Raw genomic sequence first — 21,444 nt, forward strand, 5'->3', positions numbered from 1 at the left:
GCAGAACTTCAAGTCATCTGAGTGTTTTCCGCCATAAATAAATCGATCGCGTCCACACACATCCAAGTGGTCCATTTCATTCAGGAGCATAAAATATCGCGTGAAATATGATATAAACATGCTTTTTGCTGTCTTACGCATTTTAGGCCTTTTCTGTTACACACAAAACTATGTTAATAAAGTTATACTTTATTTATTTTAATTATATTGTTATTATGTAGTGATACAATTATAGAAGTTGATCGATATTAGCTTTTTCTCTTTAATAGTAAAAGGACAAAACATTATGCAGAGGTGTACTTATAATAATAATTAAAAAATTATAAACAAATGATACTATTTACAGTGGTTGCAGAGAGTTGGGGGGGTGCGAAACATTTACGTCTTCCGGGGGGAGGGCGTAACAGAAAATAACTGAGAAGCACTAGCCTAAGACAAGGTGGAGGAAATTATGAACAGTTTACAATGAATGGCAGTACTAGCACATAATATTCAAGCTTCCACAGAGGTAAAAAAGAAATTCCAGTAAAAATTCTCTTAAAATACAGTGCATGTGACACGAAAAAATATGTTTATTTCATGATGTAACTGATGTGTAAAATGGTTAAAAGTAATTTTCACCAAAGTTCGTTTTTTTCTAAATTGCATTTTTCAAAAAATAGTCATTAGCTTCTTCATATTTGTGAGTGTTGTTATAGGGAGTACTATTATTTATTTTAATTTAATTCATCTACATCACCTTTGACTTCGTCGTGATGTCACTTCCTCCTGTGTTCGCGCTCTCTGTCTTCAGTTGTTACCGAGACTGCAGAGGCAAGTACGATGTGAAGTTGTTCTTTTGTTGGTGTGTTCTGCTATGTACAAAAAACGCTAAATAAGAAAGTTAAGTTGCTTTTCAATGTAGCATAGCTTGTTCAGAGAGTATTTGTGTTTCATAGAACTTGGGTACAGCGAGTGTAATGCTCTTTTTAAGACATTTAAGCCGACGAAGCTGGGGTTAATTCTCACGGTCCCGCCACATTGTTTTTCCTTTGAAGGTGCGCATGAGGGCTTCAGCCAGAGAGGTCGCTGTATTCATTTTTATTTTTTCTATCAAGTATGTGTGCTCCCTTGTCTTTATTTTGTACTATTTGTATTTTTACTATTGTAATTGTTCAAATGTTCATGTTCCAAAAATTCTAAAATAATTGTTGAAAGTCAGGAAGGGGAAAATTTGTGTTTGTTGTATAATGTTTTAGTTTTGAAGTTGTGCGCAGTAAAATGTATATTTCAGTTGTTACCAAGACTGCAGAGAGAGGCAGGTGCACATGAGGGCTTCAGCCAGAGAGGTCGCTGTATTCATTTTTATTTTTTCTATCAGATGGCTGTGTGAGTCAATAAACTCCTTCTGGCTGGCAACAAAGCGACCTCCTCCTCGTCATCATTTGTCAACACAACACAACGCAGAAGTTTTATCTAGCCAGGGGTCAGAAAGACACCGGCTACAATGGTGCCGTGACCCGGATGCACACCGCTTCAGCGTAATTCATCTTCTGGAGCTGTGGATCAATGCCAATTTGCCAAGGTTGCTACTCAGTTTTGGTGAATTTGAGAAGCCTCCATATTGGCATTTGGAAAATGTGTCAATAGAGTGAGAGGAAAAAAAAGTCAAATTTGTGAACATCTGGACTGTTTTCAATTTTTTGATGTTAAATTGTTTTGTTTTTTTGTCCCCCATATAGAATTGTAAAGGTATTTGTTTAACGAAACGTACAAAATGGCACACTTTAATGGAAAAATAGATGACGACAACATGCCAAGTGGTCATTTTAGTTTTGGCAGGGGAGAACATTTCAGAAATTTGCCTTGTACTCCAGCTAAAGATACGTCTTATGTTGGTTCGCCAAATTTACGCTCCACAAGCATACCAATTCCAGCCAGGTCCATTACACATTCGAACCTTCCAGATGTAAATGATTCAGCATTAAATAACCTCTTAACACATATTGCTCCGCGGGTAGGAAACACCATAAGAGAGCAATTGAAAGTTGAGTGTGAGGGAATGGATGTTCAAGGCTCACAAGTTCAAAGTAGTGTAGACCTGAATGCTAGTGAACCAACTTACCTCAATTTAACCAGTACAAAGTTAGTCCTCCATTCAGATGTCAGTGAACCTCCAGTCTTCAGAGGAGATGTGTCTGACAAGAACACAGTTTGTGAATGGCAAGAAATGATGGAATTGTACTTAAGAAAACGAGGTATACCCCTTAAAGAACAGTACCGTGAAATAATGTCAAAGTTAATGGGCAAAGCTAAAGATGCGGTGAGGATAAAATTGAGAAGCAGTCCCTCTGGGAATCCTCAAGAAGAGCCAAAAATTATCTATGACATCTTATGGCAGCATCTCAGTGATGTGACCTATTCCTGCATGCCTATGGCTGATTTCTACAGCACAGTCCCAGTGGCGGGAGAGTACCCCGTTAACTATTGGCCTCGACTCAACAAGGCAGTTGATGCAGCAGAAGAGGGCTTGAAGAGGCTTGGACGACATATGGAAGACTCATGTCAAGAGGTGGCAATGATGTTTGTTAAATACTATACAGATCCCACGTTTGCAGCCCTTTTTAAATTCAAGGCTCCAGATAAGTGTTCAAGAACACATTGATCGCCATCACAGTGAAATGAAGGAACGTGCTCTCTCCAACCAAAGCACAATAAGCCAGTAACTATGCATGCACAGTCGCCTGAATTTAACGAACCAGAGCAAAGCCGTCAATCAGGACAGTCTTTCACGTGCTGCGTCACCAGTAGGTAGATGGCGAGATAGTGTAAAGTGCTTTGAGCACCTTGAAAGGTGGAAAAGCACTATATAACACCATAACGAAGTGAAAATAGTGCCCCGCCCACTGCTCACAATGATGACTGCATGAAAACATTGGTCAGCCTCTTTGAAGAAGCACTCTCACAGAGGGATCAAGGTGTTCGCCAGTCTGTCACTCCTGACCCATCATTCCAAAAATCCTGTAGGGTCTGTAAGTCAATGGAGCATTCTACACTAACACGTTGCTGGCAGAAGCATCTATGTTTGGCATGCTTTGAGCCAAATCACATTAAGAAAACTTGTCCAAACCGCCGCTCAGATCAAGCTCGAAATTCTACAGTCTCACCGAGCGGGCCCCTTTTAAACTAGTGGGTCCGCATTTGGCGAGGGGAAGTGCGGGCGGAGAAGAAGCCCTCGACAGTAGTGTGGATGAGCAACAGTATTTGAAAGTTTGTGCAGCAGCACCAACTAGTGTTAAAGTGATTTTCCAAAATACCCAGAAGCTTGAGCCTTATGACGAATTGTTTCATACTCCTGTTATTGTTAATAACACATTTCAGTTGCAGGCTATGATCGATTCTGGATCCATGGCTTGCACCTTAAGTGAGGAGGCAGAAATGAAATTGTACTCTCAAAGCCCACCCTTTTGACACAAAATGTTGTGCTAGTTGGATGTGGAGGGAAATTAACCGAGCCCAAATGTATGTATGAAGTTGAAATGAAAATGTTGGGAGAAACTTGTCTTGTCCCTGTTCTTGTAGTAGCTGGCCAACGTGACGACTTGATTATTGGCACCAATGTCATCAGATTTCTCATGCGTCAACTAAAAGTAACCAATGACTACTGGTGTCTTGTTTCCAGTGGTAGTCTTCTCCCAGAGTGCGAGCAGTTCCTCGATCTTATGGCAAATTCATCCCGGTGGAGAGGTGATGAACTTCCAGGTAGGATTGGTCCTGTAAAGCTACAGTAGTCAGTTACCCTGTTAGCAAAACGTGAGCATTTAGTCTGGGGAAAGCTGCCAACATATGTTCCCATGTCGCCAGGCAGTACAGTAATAGTTGAGGCCACTTCATCCAAGTCCATGCCTCGCAACATCATGGTTGGCAGAATTATAACACCATTATGGGGTGATGGATGGATCCCAATGAGAATTTCAAACATGTCAGATCGCCGCGGTTCATTGAGGAACTGTAAGCTGGCTGATGTGTCTCCTTGTTTGGCAGTGGAAGATTTTGAGGTCTCTCAGAATACCAGTCAACCAGAGATGGTCAAGCAAGAACTTCCCACTTGTGTCAAAACTGACGATTTACAGCAGCGACTTCAGCAGCTTGGGCTTGCAGACATTAACGTTGACAACGGTCATGTTGGACTCTCAGGGAAGAAGAAATTAGTCAATTTGCTCGATAAGTACAATGACATTTTTTCCAAACATGCACTGGATTGTGCAGAGGCACTTGGATTTGTCCACCGCATCAGACTCACCGACGAAAGACCATTTCGACATCCTTACCGGCTAGTTCCACCTGCTCATTACCAAAAGTTAAGGCAGGTTCTCTCCGAGTTGGAAGAGCAGGAATTAATCAAGAAATCAGTGAGTATCCCTCACCTCTGGTATTGGTGTGGAAAAAAGATGGGAGTTTGAGACTTTGCACAGATTTCAGATTGCTAAATGCACGAACTGTGAAAGACGCCCACCCGTTGCCTCATCTATCAGACTGTCTAGCTGCACTTGGAGGAAATATGTATTTCAGCACAATGGATTTGACCTCAGGTTTTTACAACATGCCGATGGCAGAAGAGGATAAGAAGTACACTGCATTCACAATGCCAATGGGGCTTTATGAATACAACCGAATGCCGCAGGGGTTGTGCAATAGTCCCGCCTCATTCATCCGAATGATGATGAGTATTTTTGGTGACCTGAACTTCAGTAGCCTCTTATGCTATCTCGATGACTTGCTTGTGTTTGCTGCGACAGAGGAAGAAGCATTGGCAAGGTTGGAAACAGTGTTCCATCGACTCAGACTCAATAACCTCAAGTCCAAAGAAATGCCACTTAATGAGGTCTTCTGTAAAGTTTTTGGGTCACATAATTGATGGCAATGGAGTTGCAGTGGACCCAGCTAAAGTCGAGGTGATTTCCAAAATGTCCAAAGATCATCTAATGGAGGATGATGGTTGCACACCCTCAGTGAAAAGAATAAAGTCATTCTTGGGGATGGTATTTTAGTACCAACCAGAGGTTGCGCTAGACTTTTTCGTTGTCTGTCATTTTGACTGACAGGGTCATAAAAATCTGGTCATAATCTATTTTTACCCGTCACTTAAAATTTTAAAATGATGATAATGACATTGTGGCGGCCCTTTGTTTGGCATAATTCACCTTCCGTACTTGTGTGTCCATTTGGCCGAGCGGGTTAGCGGCTACGACACAGTCACGTGACAGAGACACTTAAGAGCCGCGCGCATCCCGGCTTGAATAGAGAGTTCACAGAGAGCAGCAGAGCTACAGCAGCTGGACACAGCAATTCGAGCTAACAAGACTCTTAACATTGCATACCGCTTCAACATATTCAATAGTATTTAGTTTTCATTCATTTTAAATTAATATTCTGTCCGAACAAGCTTAACAGAGAATCCACACCGTGCCATCACACATCAAGCAGATGAATATGTAACTTTTTCTCCGCAGTGACAAAAACAGCTGACTGTGGCCCCAGTAGGTAGGCTACATTATGGAACAATTAAATTAACAGTTCACCTGCTGTGGCCTGAACGGAGTCTTACACCTTCCTCCTGGTGCGCATGGACTTAAATTGCGTGCCCGCTTGTGCAGTCCCTGTTTTTTCACCTCTTTTATCAACACCATTGTCGTTTTGGGGCTTTTTGAAGAAACTTCGGACACTCAGTTGCCTTGACATTTTTCAGAGTAAGGCCAACGACTTCATGCATCAAGAGAGACAATAGCTAATTAATATGCTCACTCGCCACCTTGTGGTCTGGGGTGTGAATTGCAACCTGTCAAAATGACAGGTGGACTTCAGTTTTTTCCGTCAACGACAGAAAATATTCGGTTAACGTGACCCCTGGTACCAACATTTCATCCCAGATTGCTCCTCTTTGGGCAAGCCCTTATTTGCCCTCACAGCTGTTCAGAAGAGGCGCGGCAAAGTCAAAATCAGTTCCAACACTGGCTCGTGCAGGAAGCTTAAGCCCTCTGATTGGACAGATGATTGTCAAGAAGCCTTCTGTTCATTGAAAGAAAGTCTCTTGAACTCTGCTGTTCTCTCACATCCAGATTTTTCGCTGCCGCTTATTCTTTCTGTCGATGCATCACTAGATGGGCTTGGAGCAGTTTTATCTCAAGTACCAGTGGGTGAAGTAAAAGCGCGCCCAATTGCTTTTGCAAGTAAGAGACTGAGTAACTCCCAGAAGAAATATCCAGCTCACAGACTCGAGTTCTTGGCTTTGAAGTGGAGTATTTGTGAGAAATTCAGTCATTGGTTAAGAGGTCATCCATTCACAGTATGGACCGACAATAACCCTCTAACTTACATAATGACAAAGCCAAAGTTGGACGCATGTGAGCAGCGTTGGGTGTCACATCTTGCCCCCTTACACCTTTGACTTGAAACACATACCAAGCACCAAGAACATCGTCGCAAATGCACTTAGCAGGGACCCTTTCAGTCAGCCGTCGGCTAATAACAGAGCAATACAGCCACCTCCTTGCTGAAGCTGAGAGTTTGACTCAAGAGGGTATCCAAGATGCATTCCGACTGAAAGTTCAATGTCACAAGTTGAAAAGAACAGTCCAACACAGTTCCACCTCGGCACAAGATTTCATCAAGTGCTGTTGGGATGCTGAGTCCATTAAAGCTCTCATGAATGCTCAAAATCAGTGTGAAGATGCAATCCAGACAAGAGCTGTGGAGTTAATTCAATCTGTCCAAGATCAGTTGATGCCAGGACAAGAAACTCTTTCCACATTGACACTTGAACAACTTCAGCGTAGTCAAGAGCTTGATCCTGTTATTTCTGTTGTCATGCCATTTGTTATCGGCAAGAAGCGTCCGTCAGGACGTGAAAAAGCAAAGTTGAATAGGAAAGCATTAGTGTTGGTCAAACAGTGGGATAGACTCAAAGTTCAAAACGGTTTTCTTTATTGTGTCACAAAAGACCCCGTTAGCAAGAGGAGGAGACATCAATATGTCTTGCCTGAAAGTTTGAAAGAGAAAGCACTGCATAGCATTCATGATGTTGTGGGACACCAAGGAAAAGCAAGGACATTGCACCTAGCAAGACAGCGGTTCTTCTGGCCCAAGTTAGAAGCTGATGTGAAAGAATATGTCAAGTGTAGTTCGAGGTGCATTTTAGCCAAGACACCAGCTCCACTCGAAAGCATTAGGACTTCTGCTCCCATGGAGTTAGTGTGTTTGGATTTCTGGAGTGCTGAAGACAACCACAAAAAGTCAGTGGATGTTCTCTTTGTCACCGACCATTTTACCAAGCTTGCCCATGCATTCCCATGCTCAAATCAAACTGCAAAACAAATAGCAAAAAAATTGTGGGACCATGTCTTTTGTGTGTATGGATTCCCTGAACGCATTCATTCTGACCAGGGTGCAAATTTCGAGAGCGAGCTCATCTCTGAACTTCTGAAACTTGCTGGTGTTTCGAAATCACACACTACGGCCTATCATCCCATGGGAAATGGAGGAACTGAAAGATTCAATCGGACACTTGGAAGCGTGTTACGAGCTTTGCCTCTCATATAAAAGCACAAGTGGCCTCAGCAAATTCAAACTTTTGACATTTGCCTATAATGCAACAGTCCATTAAACGACAGGCTATGCACCCTTTAAGCTCATGTTTGGTCACATTCCGATGCTCCCAGTGGATGTGATGTTCAAGCAAATCCTGCAAGATCCAGTGGTTGTTGACTATTCAAACTACTTCAAAACTTTGATGTCATATCTCCATGAAGCAGCCCGCATTGCACAAAGTCATGCTCTCAAAGAACACGACAAACAAGCAAAAGGCTATAACAAAAAAGTCAAAGGTTTTCATCTAAACATCGGAGATAGGGTGCTCATTGCAAACAAGGGAGAGAAAGGGAAGAGAAAGCTAGCAGACAAATGGAAAGAAACAGTGTACACTGTCAAGGAAAGAAATCTGCAAACTCACACTTACAAGCTCGTAGACAGTAAAGGTGACACAAAGGTGGTTCATCGCAATTTGGTTCTGGACGTAAGTTTCTTGCCAGTGGTGACATCTGAAGAAAGACTTTGTCACGCTGAATCAGGGAGACAAGGCTCTGTGAATGAGGACACTTTTGGAGATGGGACATGTGATGCAGTCAGTGCACAGTCAGACCACTTGGGACAGTCAAGTGACCAGAGTTTTTGTCAAGTGATAGTGTAGTCTCAGTTAGTGACAATGATCTGGATAGTTCTGTAGTTGATTCTGATTGTAGCCTTCCTCTCATGTCAAATGTCTCATCTGAGCCTGTTAGCACACAGTTGCATTCAAGTTTTGCAAACAGTGATGAGCAGACAAATTCACAACCACACGTGCCACTACCTAGCACAGACACCCAGATACATCCTCAAGCTGACACCGAGACAGTTATTAGGACACGATCTGGCAGGGTTTCCAAGAAAGTTAATCGACTAATTGAATCCATGTCACAAAAACCTTTTGGGTTCCACAATTTTGCTAGGTTAGTTGGTGAAATAATACACGCTGTATTTTATGCTTCTGAATGAGATGGACCGCTTGGATGTGTGTAGGAAGCGATCGCTATATTTAGTTTTTTTAATCCTGCGCCATGAAAATGAGTGACTTCCGGCTTCGGTCTTGCATTGAGGAGGAGGGCGCTGTGACGTGTACGGGTGAAGGCATCCTCTTCACTAAACAGCCGTACTGTTGTGTATGAGGACTAAGGATTCATCTGATTTTGCGGATTAATACGTTTATTTTTCGCATCACGCCCGCCAAACGGCTGCAGAAAAATCTTGCGCTATGAGGGAGAGGCATGTGCGCCTTTTTGAAGTTTCAAAAGGTTCCCATTCACCGTGGATATTGGCCAAAACAAGCCCTACTACCCTGGGACCATTGGATTTACGAGGAAGTGAGTAAACATCTTGTTCTGTATTATGTCAAGTACGAATACAGCGATTACAAAGTAAACACTACAAACTTTCTTTAAATAAAGGACTACTTACGTTTGATCATTGATAGGCATGTAAAAAGCTCTCCTCATGCACATTAGCTGCACGTTAGCTGCACAACAACTGCAGCTGCCCTCCTCCGGGGAACGAGCTGTAAATTTTGATCTCCGCCGGGCGGTTTTGCCGATCCGCGAAGACAATCGACAATCCAGTCGTCATGTCAAATAATCTGGGCTAGTTATGTGTGATTTTCCACTTCGAAGACTTTGAAACATCACTCGGTTCGGGTTAGAATGTCGGCTAGCTGTCACGCCTCTTGGTTTGTTTACATTCTCCAAAGCCGGGGAAGGGAAATGACATATGTCCAATTTAGGTGGTATAAAATATCGTACGGAAGGTGCGACAGTAAAGGTGAAGTTGAGAGTTTTGACCATTATGGAGTAATTCTGCCATGTCGTCCTGAATAAGTGCATTTTTATCATTTCATATTCCATTTAGCACAAGACTTATTTTTCATGACCATGCCATTTATTTAGCTATTCGGGAAAATACTTGGATAAAAAGAATATCCTGTAAAAATATTGAAGTAAAGAAAGAAACAATGACATTTTGCAGCTCTCTTCGTCGCGTTTTCCTCGTTGTGAATAGTTCCCCCTCGACGGGCTGACTGGTCCTTTTCAAGCCATTTATTTAGCTATTGGGGATAAATACTTGGATAAAAAGAATATCCTGTAAAAATATTGGAGTAGAGAGACTGAAACAATGACGTTTTGCGGCTCTCTTCGTCGCGTTTTCCCCGTTCTGAATAATTCCCCCTCAATGGGCTGAATAGTAAAACCGATGAGCCCAGTCTCCCGCTGACGTCATCCACCTGTTGGGGACGCTCGAGCCCTATAATGGTAGGCGTGGCTAACCGGCAGATTAAAAGACTAATTTCCCATCATCTGCGCTTTGCGAAATTGTTGTATATAGTCGAATCGTCTCAAAATATGATTCTAATTCACATAATAATGCTATTTAAGACTTTTTTTTCTCCTGTCGTATACTCTTTAAAATAACGGAAATTTATTTGGAATTATTTAGAGGCAGCTTATATGGTTGGAGGTCTGTCTGTACGTCTAGGATGCTTTTTATTCTGAATTGAGTTTGCAGGTTATAAGACACATGAAACGTGGAAACTTTTAAATGATTTGTTTTACTTTTTAATTAACATATACATTTGATCAGGAACGCGATGACTTTTTATATCCACAGTATAATAATAAAATGCCAGGACCATACTTTTTATTTTTTACTCACGTTCGGTCAAAAGACAGTTTAGGTATAATCCAACACTTAACACATAAACCTGTCAAATCGCTAAATCTGAACAATTTGTAAATTTAAAAAACAAACCAAAAAAAGTCCCTCAAAAATACATAATAAATACATCTAGCTGTTTTTTCAAAGAGCCCACCCAATTTTTTTGCTCAAGAGTGTCATGTGAGTGTTGCCTCAGGTTTTCAATCAATTACTTATGAAACTAATGTTTAATAATTGCAATAAAAAACAAATTAAAAAATAACTACTGCTTTGATGCTGTGTGTGAGTCTGGCCTCCTAGGGACAGTGTGGCGCACACATTATTAGAGTCAAGATTTCATTTGAATAATTAAACTAGTTTTTCACATAGAAGGAATATAAGCTTAGAAGTAGTGTTGTATCACCTGTCTTTATGGTTTACTACAGTGTTTGTTTGTAAATATTTTTTATTTGAAGGTGAACTCCATAATTTCTACTGCTCGCGAGTTTTATTTCATTAATTTTTTTCTGGATTTATTTATTTTACAGTAACTCATGATCAGTCAAGATCAGTTTTCCATTAGGTGTTAAAATGAAGTGCATGTTTTACTTTACAAAATGTGGTTTTTTTGTTTTTTTTTTGCCCAAGTGTAACCTTTTAATTTTCTGTCAATTTCAACATTTAAAAGTGTATGAAAAAGACAACTGACTTACTAGAAATAACATAGAACTTGTTTAATAGATTCAAAAGTGAGATTAAAGTGAGATAAAAATCAATATGCCATTGCGGTAAAAGATTTAACATAACAAAAAATGTCAACAATTTGTTATCAAACATTAACAAATGAACAACATCGAATTATTTTTCCATTTCAATGTCCTGGTGTTGCTCTTTTCGTTTGCGGTAGAGGAATACGGCAAGGACAACTGTGACAATGAAGAGTGTGGTGATAGTGACAACGATTGCAGTGACTGCAGTGGTTGTTAGCAATCGTGGACTGCTCACATTGTTGTCCTGGGGCAGCGAACAGTCCAGGTGAAGGTCACAGTGTTTGGTGCCCACCATACTTTCCACCGTGCAGCGATAGCTTCCACACTGCCGCTCGGTGATGTTGAAATGCAAGGTGGCTCCTGTGGGGTCCACAGTGGTCTGAGGAGGCAAGACCTTATTTCCGCTGGACTTGGACCAGATGTAATGCAAAGGTGGGGTGCCTTGCAGAGAGCTGCATTTCAGCGTCATACTGTTGTCTTCTTCGTCCACACTGCACAGAGGCTGACTGGGTGCCTCCATGACTGTCAGGTCTAAGATCTTCTTGTCCAGTTCTGGTAACTTCTTCACCAGACAGCGGTACATCTCCGTGTCTGACGGACGTACATCTTTGATGATGATAGACGCGTCTCCATTTTGGGGATCGGCTGATGTGAATTGGACCCTCCCCTCCATTGGTTTGTACAAATCGGAATACAAGCGGCCGCCAGTAAACCAAATGATGGGTTGCTCCTCTCGGTCTGCAGACTCGATACTCCACAAGACCTCCGTGTACTGCTGAGAGTCCTAGGTAGCTGGACACTTGACCCCCTGGCGACGTAGTAGTGGTTCATTTCCTTCTGGATTTCCAGAGGGCATGCTGGACAAATGTTGAAAAACACTCCCAGGAGGACAGAAGGCCAGCGGAAGTGCCACATCATTTCTATCACTATAAGGCATAGACTTCACATCAGCAATCATATTTTCATTATAAATGTAAAAAACAATGGAAAACAGAATAACACTGACGTCAGTTAAATGTATTTTACCTTGATACAAGTTTAAATGTTTTCAATCAGTCATGTTTACACTTTAAATAAAAACTATACAATTGAGGACAGCAATTTTTTTCCCAAGTGTTGAAATAAATGAAAACACATAAACACTGCCATCAGTAACATGTTTTTGCATGATTACAAGTATAAAAGTTATCAGTCATCTTTGCTTAGACTATCAAATGAAATTAAAAGGAAAAAAAGTTAATACTGCACTATTCAGCTTATGTGGAAACATGATCAATACAAAACACCACAATTCCAATGTCTCTCAAAACAAGTAAATAGGATTTCTTAATTGCTTAACTTTAGGAAGGAAGATGCACACCAACGACAGCAACACTTGTCTGCTTCTTTGGCGTTTGGTGTTGTAATTCATAATGAAAAAACAACTTATATCGGAAAGAGAAGATCAAAGCATCAAAGAGTTGAAAGGGACCTGTCATTGTGACGTCACGCTATTTGTTGGCACATATCCGCCGCCATGACAGACGGCTTCGTGTACTGCTCTCACGTGCTCTCACCTCCAGTTTGGGTTTTGCTGTTTAAAAAAAAGTTTTTTTTTTTTTTTAAATGCCCTCCTGTTCTAAATTTTTCTTCCCCCAGAAAATTGAGATTTTCAGCTTTCCAATGATGTATCACACATGCATATCAGACAATTTTGAAATTTGGCCAAAATGGGGGTCTAAGAGCAGAACTTCAAGCCACCTGAGTGTTTTCCGCCATAAAAAAATCGATCGCGTCCACACACATCCAAGTGGTCCATTTCATTCAGGAGAATAAAATATCGCGTGAAATATGATATAAACATGCTTTTTGCTGTCAGAGGCACTTTAGGCCTTTTCTGTTACACACACAACAATGTTAATAAAGTTATATTTTATTTATTTTAATGATATTATTATTTAGTGATACAATTATACAAGTTGATCGATATTAGCTTTTTCTCTTAAATATTAAAAGGACAAAACATTATGCAGAGGTGTACTTATAATAATAAAAAAATATATAAACAAATTATACTATTTACAGTGGTTGCAGAGAGTTGGGGAGCGCGAAACATTTACGTCTTCCGGGGGGAGGACTTAAAAGAAAATAATTGAGAAGCACTGGCCTAAGACAAGGTGGAGGAAATTATGAACAGTTTACATTGAATGGCAGTACGAGCACACAATCTTCAAGCTTCCACAGAGGTAAAAGAAATTCCAGTAAAATTCTCTTAAAATAACGGAAATTTATTTTAAATTATTTAGAGGCAGCTTATATGGTCTGTCTTTACGTCTAGGATGCTTTTTATTCTTAATTGAGTTTGCAGGTTATAGGACACATTAAACGTGGAAGCTTTTAAATGATTTGTTTTACTTTATAATTAAAAAATACATTTGATTGGGAATGCGTCGACTTTTTATATCCACGGTATAATAATAAAATGCCAGTACCAAACTTTTTATTTTTTACACATGTTCGGTCAAAAGACAGTTTATGCATAATCCAACACTTAACACATAAACCTTTCAAATCGATAAATTTGAACAATTTGGAGATTTAAAAAAAAAAAAAAAGTTGTTGAATTGAGGCGACAAAAAAAGGGCAATGCAACATAAAATGGATCAAATCTTTAAGAGCAACGAAAGAGTTGAGGAGGCTTACTTATCATTAAATTTTATTTGCTCTGATGGGGAGGTTCAGGACATCTTAGCTGTCAATGTGCACTTTGGACTTATATTTGTTAATTTATGTTAGGTTACTTATTCATTTCCTTATGATTTAAAAAAGTCAATGTTTGCGCAATCTTCAAAATATATTCCATTTCACTCTCCATAATATAAGTCATTTGTACTTATTTTTCTGATAGTATGTTACTTACATCTTTATTATATATATAAAAAAAAATTTTAAGTGTTTACATTAACTTCAAGTTTTTTATACATCCTATGTTCTTAAGTAGTTAAAATTGAGATTTGGCATTTAGTATGTGAGGAAATGAGGGAAAATAAAAATTAGGAGATGGAAGTTGGGGTTAGTGCTGTTTTTGTTATCTTTTATTTTGCAAGTCATCTAAAAAATACAATTTTGAATGAAAATCTGTGTTTTTATGTGTTCTAGAAATAACTGCTAAAAAAGTTTTCTTTACATTTCAGTAGTTTAAGAGGTCTGAACACCCCCCCCCCCCCCCCCCCCAAACAATGTCAACAATTGTGATATCACTTATCGAACAATAACAAATGAACAACATTGAATTATTTTTCTATTTCAGTGTCCTGGGATTGCTCTTTTCGTTTGCGGTAGAGGAATACGGCAAGGACAACTGTGACAATGAAGAGTGTGGTGATAGTGACAACGATTGCAGCGACTGCAGTGGTTGTCAGCAATTGTGGACTGCTCACATTGTTGGCCAGGGGCAGCGAACAGTCCAGGTGAAGGTCACAGTGTTTGGTGCCCACCATACTTTCCACCGTGCAGCGATAGCTTCCACACTGCCGCTCGGTGATGTTGAAATGCATGGTGGCTCCTGTGAGGTCGACAATGGCCTGTGTAGGCATGACCTGATTTCCACTGGTCTTGGACCAGATGTAATGCAAAGGTGGGGTGCCTTGCAGAGAGCTGCATTTCAGCATCATACTGTTGTCTTCTTCGTCCACACTGCACAGAGGATGACTGGGTGCCTCTATGACTGTCAGGTCTAAGATCTTCTTGTCCAGTTCTGGTAACTTCTTCACCAGACAGCGGTACATCTCCGTGTCTGACGGACGTACATCTTTGATGACGATAGACGCGTCTCCATTTTGGGGATCGGCTGATGTGAAGTGGACCCTCCCCTCCATTGGTTTGTACAAATCGGAATACAAGCGGCCGCCAGTAAACCAAATGATGGATTGCTCCACGAGTGAGTCCACGGTGTGAGTGTACGCACAGGGTAACTGGACACGTGACCCCCTGGCGACGTAGTAGTGGTTCATTGCCTTCTGGATTTCCAGAGGGCATGCTGGACAAATGTTGAAAAACACTCCCAGGAGGACAGATGGTCAAAAGAGGTGCCACATCATCGCCTTGTATACACCTGCAAGTAAAAGACAAAAACATACTGGAATTAATCAAATGTATTTTATGTTTTTTTTCTGTCACTATAAAGCATAGACATCAGCAACCATTTTTTCATTACAAATGTAAAAAAACAATGGAAAACAGAATAACACTAACATCAGTTACATGTATTTTGCCTCATTACAAGTTTAAATGTTTTCAGTCATGTTTACATTCTGATGTCTCTCAAAAAAGGAAATAGGATTTCTTACCTGCTTAACTTTAGGAGGGAAGATGCACACCAACGACAGCAACACTTGTCTGCTTCTTTGGCATTTGGTGTACTAATTTATAACGAAAAAACAACTTATTTCGGAACGAGAAGATCAAAGCATCAAAGAGTTCAAAGGGACCTGTCATCGTGACGTCACGCTATTTGTATTGTATAAGTGTAGGCAAAATGATCTGCAATACAACTGATAATGATTTAATTTTTTCCCCCAGTCTCTTTTGTGTTTTTTAATTGCAAGCAAAATAAATGAAGATATTACTACCAAAACATTTGTACCCTAATTTTTGGACTATAAGCCGCTACTTTTTTCCCTCATTTTGAATCCTGAGGCTTATAGTCCAGTGGGGCATATTTGATGATTTATTTGGGTTAATAGGTAACACTTTGTTTGACAGCGGCATCATAAGACTGTCATAAGAACGTCATAATTATGAAATGAAACGACACTATCATGGGCATTACTGAATTATTATGACAGATGTCAAAATGTGTTGCATGTTGCATATTATGTCACTAACTCCATTTATGTCCAGCTCAGATCTTTTACATCCATTCAAAAGTGAGATAATTTGCTGGATGACACTAACCGACATCTATTATAAACATTCAATAATGCCTATGACAGTGTCATGTAATTATGACAGTATTATGACACCACTATCCAAGAAAATGTTACCAAATACCGTAACTAGCAATTTAGGAAACAACTGGAACAGTAACTGAAGAAATAATTAGCACAGCACATGAATTTTGATTGTTTTTACATCCGTAGCGCCGCAATGCATGCTAGGAGGAATGTTGGATGACAACAGTGTTGACAGCAGGTGGCAGCAGAGGTTGACTGTTTCCCCCAAGGGAGCAGTGATAGCCAAATGAGGATTTTTAAAACAATAAGGCTTTGCACCAAATTGGTTCAAAGCTTAATGGTGGTTCATTTGGTTTCATGACAGTCTTATGATGCCATTGTCAAATGAAGTGTTACCAGTTAATATCTTTTGGTGTAAATATCCCATGATACAATGAGGACAACTGCGGTTTATAGTCCAGTGCGGCTCATCTATGAATAAATGCCGTTTTCATGTCAAATTTGGTGGCTGGCGGGTTATAGTCAGGTGCACCTTATAGTCCAGAAATTACGGTAATTGCAATCATTTTCTGGGAGAAATTGAGCATTATCTGAAAGAATTGCATGGGTGCCAATACTTTTGGCCTGCACTGTATATAGCAATGGCTGTATTGTGAGATGGTGACCCGGCTGACGTCACATTCACATTCTTCCTCAATCCAGGAAGTCACTCATTTTCATGGCGCGGGATTTAAAAAATGGAATAAACAAATCAATCGCGTCCACACACATCCAAGTGGTCCATTTCATTCAGGAGCATAAAATACAGCGCGAAATATGATATAAACATGCTTTTTGCTGTCATAGGCACTTTAGGCCTTTTCTGTTACATAAAAACTATGTTAATAAAGTTATACTTTATTTATTTTAATTATTATTATTCAATGATACAATTATATAAGTTTATCGATATTACATTTTTCTCTTTAACATTAAAAGGAAAAAACATTAAACAGAGGTGTACTTATAATAATAAAAAAATTATGAACAAATGATACTATTTACATTTGTTGCAGAGAGTTGGGGGGGCGCGAAACATTTACATTTTAACATTTAATAGAAAATAATGGAGAAGCACTGGCCTAAGACAAGATGGAGGAAATTATGAACAGTTTACATTGAATGGCAGTACTAGCACACAATATTCATGCTTCCACAGAGGTAAAAGAAATTCCAGTAAAAATTCTCTTAAAATTACGGAAATTTATTTGGAATTATTCAGAGGCAGCTTACAGGTATATGGTTGCAGGTCTGTCTGTACGTCTAGGATGCTTTTTATTCTTAGTTGAGTTTGCAGGTTATAGGACACATTAAACGTGGAAACTTTTAAATAATTTATTTTAGTTTTTACTTAACAAATACATTTGATCGGGAATGCGACGACTTTTTATATCCGCGGTATAATAATAAAATGCCAAACTTTTTATTTCCTACTCATGTTCGGTCAAAAGACAGTTTATGTATAATCCAACACTTAACACATAAACCTTTCAAATCGCAAAATCTGAACAATTTGGAGATTAAAAAAAAAAAAAAAAAAAAGTCCCTCAAAAAAAGATAATAAATACATCTAGCTGTTTTTTCAAAGATAGCCCACCCAGTTTTTTTGCTCATCAGTGTCATGTGAGTGAGTGTTGCCTGAGGTTTTCAATAAATTACTTATGAAACTAATGTTTAATTATAACATTATAAAACAATTAAAAAATAACTACTGATTTGCTGCTGTGTGGGAGTCTGGCCTCTTAGGGGCAGTGTAGCGCACATATTATTAAAGTCAAGATTTGATTTTATTAATTTAACTATTTTTTCTAATATTAGGAGGAATATAAGCTTGAAGTAGTGTTGTATCATCTGTCTTTATAGTTTACTACAGCGTTTGTTTGTAAATATTCTTTATTTGAAGGTGGACCCCTCCATAATTTCTACTGCTACCGAGTTTTATTAATTTTTTTACGTATTTATTTATTTTACATTAACTCATGATCAGTCCAGATCAGTTTTCCATTAGGTGTTGAAATAAAGTTGATGTTTTACTTTACAAAATGTGCTTTTTTTTCCCCCCAAGTGTAACCTTTCAGTTTTCTGTCAATTTCTACATTTATATATGTATTTAAAAAAACACAACCGACATACTAGAAATAACATAGAACTTGTTTAATAGATTCAAAAGTGAGATTAAAGTGAGATAAAAATCAAAATGCCATTGCGGTAAAAGATTTAACATAACAAAAAATGTCAACTATTTGTTATCAAACATTAACAAATGAACAACATTGAATTATTTTTCCATTTCAATGTCCTGGTGTTGCTCTTTTCGTTTGCGGTAGAGGAATACGGCAAGGACAACTGTGACAATGAAGAGTGTGGTGATAGTGACAACGATTGCAGCGACTGCAGTGGTTGTCAGCAATTGTGGACTGCTCACACTGTTGGCCAGGGGCAGCGAACAGTCCAGGTGAAGGTCACAGTGTTTGGTGCCCACCATACTTTCCACCGTGCAGCGATAGCTTCCACACTGCCGCTCGGTGATGTTGAAATGCAAGGTGGCTCTGTGGGGTCAACAATGGCCTGTGTAGGCAAGACCTTATTTCCAGTGGTCTTGGACCAGATGTAATGCAAAGGTGGGGTGCCTTGCAGAGAGCTGCATTTCAGCGTCATACTGTCTTTATCCACACTGCACAAAGGCTGACTGGGTGCCTCTATGACTGTCAGGTCTAAGATCTTCTTGTCCAGTTCTGGTAACTTCTTCACCAGACAGCGGTACATCTCCTTGTCTGACAGACGTACATCTTTGATGGTGATAGATGCGTCTCCATTTCGGGGATCGGCTGATGTGAAGTGGACCCTCCCCTCCATTGGTTTGTACAAATCGGAATACAAGCGGCCGCCAGTAAACCAAATGATGGGTTGCTCCTCTCGGTCTGCAGATTCGATACTCCACAAGACCTCCGTGTACTGCTGAGAGTCCACGGTGTGAGTGTACGCACAGGGTAACTGGACACTTGACCCCCTGGTGACGTAGTAGTGGTTCATTTCCTTCTGGATTTCCAGAGGGCATGCTGGACAAATGTTGAAAACACTCCCACGAGGACAGATGGCCAAAGGAGGTGCCACATCATCGCCTTGTATACACCTGCAAGTAAAAGACAAAAACATACTGGAATTAATCAAATGCATTTTATGTTTTTTTTCTATCACTATAAAGCATAGACTTCACATCACTAATCATTTTTTCATTACAAATGTAAAAAACAATGGAAAACAGAATAACACTGACATCAGTTGCATGTATTTTGCCTCGTTACAAGTTTAAATGTTTTCAATCAGTCATCTTAACATTCTAATGTCTCTCAAAAAAAGGAAATAGGATTTCTTACCTGCTTAACTTTAGGAAGGAAGATGCACACCAACGACAGCAACACTTGTCTGCTTCTTTGGCATTTGGTGTACTAATTCATAACGAAAAAACAACTTATATCAGAATGAGAAGATCAAAGCATCAAAGAGTTCATAGGGACCTGACATCATGACGTCACGCTCTTTGTATTGTATAAGTGTAAGCAAAATGAACTATAATACAATGATTAAATTTTATTTTTTCAGTCTCTTTTGTGTTTTTTATTGCAAGTGTAACGGGTACACATTGTATCTGTTGTGGAACGTGGAAACCTCCCCGCCGATTTATTCATGTATCAGACCTTTGGAAGGACGCTAACGGCTGTCAGGCCTTTGGAAGGACGCTAACGGCTGTGCCGTTGGCTCGAGCTTTAATTTGAATTTATTGTCATTTGTCATCATCATCATCAACATCATCATCATCAGCATTAAAATCAACGTAAAAAAAAAAAAGAAAAAAAGAAGGAAAGAGGAAGAAAATATTTGTTTATCCAAGAAGATGAAAAGAGACATGACAAAGGGAACGGAAAAAAGCCAAAGCTTATCGGGACCCGTCCCCCTTCCACCAAGGTCGCACAAGCTTACATGAATAAATCGGCGGGGAGGTTTCCACGTTCCACAACGGATACAATTTGTACCCGTTACTCAAGCAAAATAAATGAAGATAGTACTACCAAAGCATTTGTAATTGCAACCATTTTCTGGGAGAAATTGAGCATTATCTGAAAGAATTGCAGGGGCGCCAATACTTTTGGCCAGCACTGTATATAGCAATGGCTGTATTGTGAGATGGTGACCCGGCTGACGTCACATTCGCATTCTTTCTCAATCCAGGAAGTCACTCATTTTCATGGCGCGGGATTTAAAAAATTGAATTAACAAATCAATCGCGTCCACACACATCCAAGTGGTCCATTTCATTCAGGATAAAATACAGCGTGGAATATGATATAAACATGCTTTTTGCTGTCATAGGCACTTTAGGCCTTTTCTGTTACATACAAAACAATGTTAATAAAGTTATACTTTATTTATTTTAATTATATTATTATTATTTAATGATACGATTATATAAGTATCGATATTACCTTTTTCTCTTTAACATTAAAAGGACAAAACATTAGGCAGAGGTGTACTTATAATAATAAAAAAATTATGAACAAATGATACTAATTACAGTTGTTGCAGACAATTGGGGGGCGCGAAACATTTACGTCTTCCGGAGGCAGGGTGTAACAGAAAATAATTGAGAAGCACTGGCCTAAGACAAGATGGAGGAAATTATGAATAGTTAAATTGAATGGCAGTACTAGCACATAATATTCAAGCTTCCACAGAGGTAAAAGAAATTCCAGTAAAAATTCTCTTAAAATAACGGAATTTAAAATTATTTAGAGGCAGCTTATATGGTTGCAGGTCTGTCTTACGTCTAGAATGCGTTTTATTCTTAATTGTGTTTGCAGGTTATAGGACACATGAAACGTGGATACTTTTAAATGATTTATTTTACTTTTTAATTAACAAATACATTTGATCAGGAATGTGACGACTTTTTATATCCACAGTATAGTAATAAAATGCCAGTACCAAACTTTTTTACTCATGTTCGGTCAAAAGACAGTTTATGTATAATCCAACACTTAACACATAAACCTTTCAAATCGCTAGATCTGAACAAATTGGAGATTTGGAAAAAAAAAAAAAAAATCCCTCAAAGAAAGATAATAAATACATCTAGCTGTTTTTGTCGTAGTTAATTATCAAAGATAGCCGACCCATTTTTTTGCTCATGAGTGTCATGTGAGTGAGTGTTGCCTAAGGTTTTCAATAAATTACTTATGAAACTAATGTTTAATAATAGCAATATCAAACAATTTCAAAAATAACTACTGCTTTGCTGCTGTGTGGGAATCTGGCCTCCGAGGGACAGTGTGGCGCACACGATTAAAGTCTAGATTTAATTTTATTAATTGAACTACTTTTTCACAAAGGAGGAATATAAGCTTTGAAGTAGTGTTGTATCACCTGTCTTTATGGTTTACTACAGTGTT

General features: G+C 39.3%; 2 protein-coding genes across 2 annotated transcripts; one reads left to right on the forward strand and one right to left on the reverse strand.

Moving 5' to 3' along the window:
* Positions 1–1,307: 1,307 nt before the first annotated feature.
* Positions 1,308–14,743, forward strand: LOC130917106 (uncharacterized). Its single transcript, XM_057838194.1, has 2 exons — positions 1,308–1,564; positions 14,314–14,743. The coding sequence occupies exons 1-2, from the start codon at positions 1,308–1,310 to the stop codon at positions 14,741–14,743; spliced, it is 687 nt and encodes a 228-aa protein (XP_057694177.1).
* A 2,856-nt stretch (positions 14,744–17,599) lies between these two features.
* Positions 17,600–19,603, reverse strand: LOC130917598 (coxsackievirus and adenovirus receptor homolog). Its single transcript, XM_057839177.1, has 2 exons — positions 19,375–19,603; positions 17,600–19,130 (listed from the first exon to the last, which is right to left on the reverse strand). Exon 2 carries the CDS (start codon positions 19,028–19,030, stop codon positions 18,419–18,421), a length of 612 nt encoding a protein of 203 aa, XP_057695160.1. The 5' UTR covers positions 19,031–19,130; positions 19,375–19,603; the 3' UTR covers positions 17,600–18,418.
* Between the last annotated feature and the right edge of the window lie 1,841 nt (positions 19,604–21,444).

The sequence above is a fragment of the Corythoichthys intestinalis genome, chromosome 6 (genome assembly GCF_030265065.1).
Source record: "Corythoichthys intestinalis isolate RoL2023-P3 chromosome 6, ASM3026506v1, whole genome shotgun sequence".
NCBI lineage: Eukaryota > Metazoa > Chordata > Actinopteri > Syngnathiformes > Syngnathidae > Corythoichthys > Corythoichthys intestinalis.

Bases quoted from the DNA above. Each gene is read 5' to 3' on its own strand.
- LOC130917106 (XM_057838194.1), top strand. From the start codon at position 1,308: ATGAGGGCTTCAGCCAGAGAGGTCGCTGTATTCATTTTTATTTTTTCT. The intron at 1,565-14,313 runs GTTGCTACTCAG...TTTCTATTTCAG, and splicing joins ATCAATGCCAATTTGCCAAG to TGTCCTGGGATTGCTCTTTT.
- LOC130917598 (XM_057839177.1), bottom strand. From the start codon at position 19,030: ATGAACCACTACTACGTCACCAGGGGGTCAAGTGTCCAGTTACCCTGT.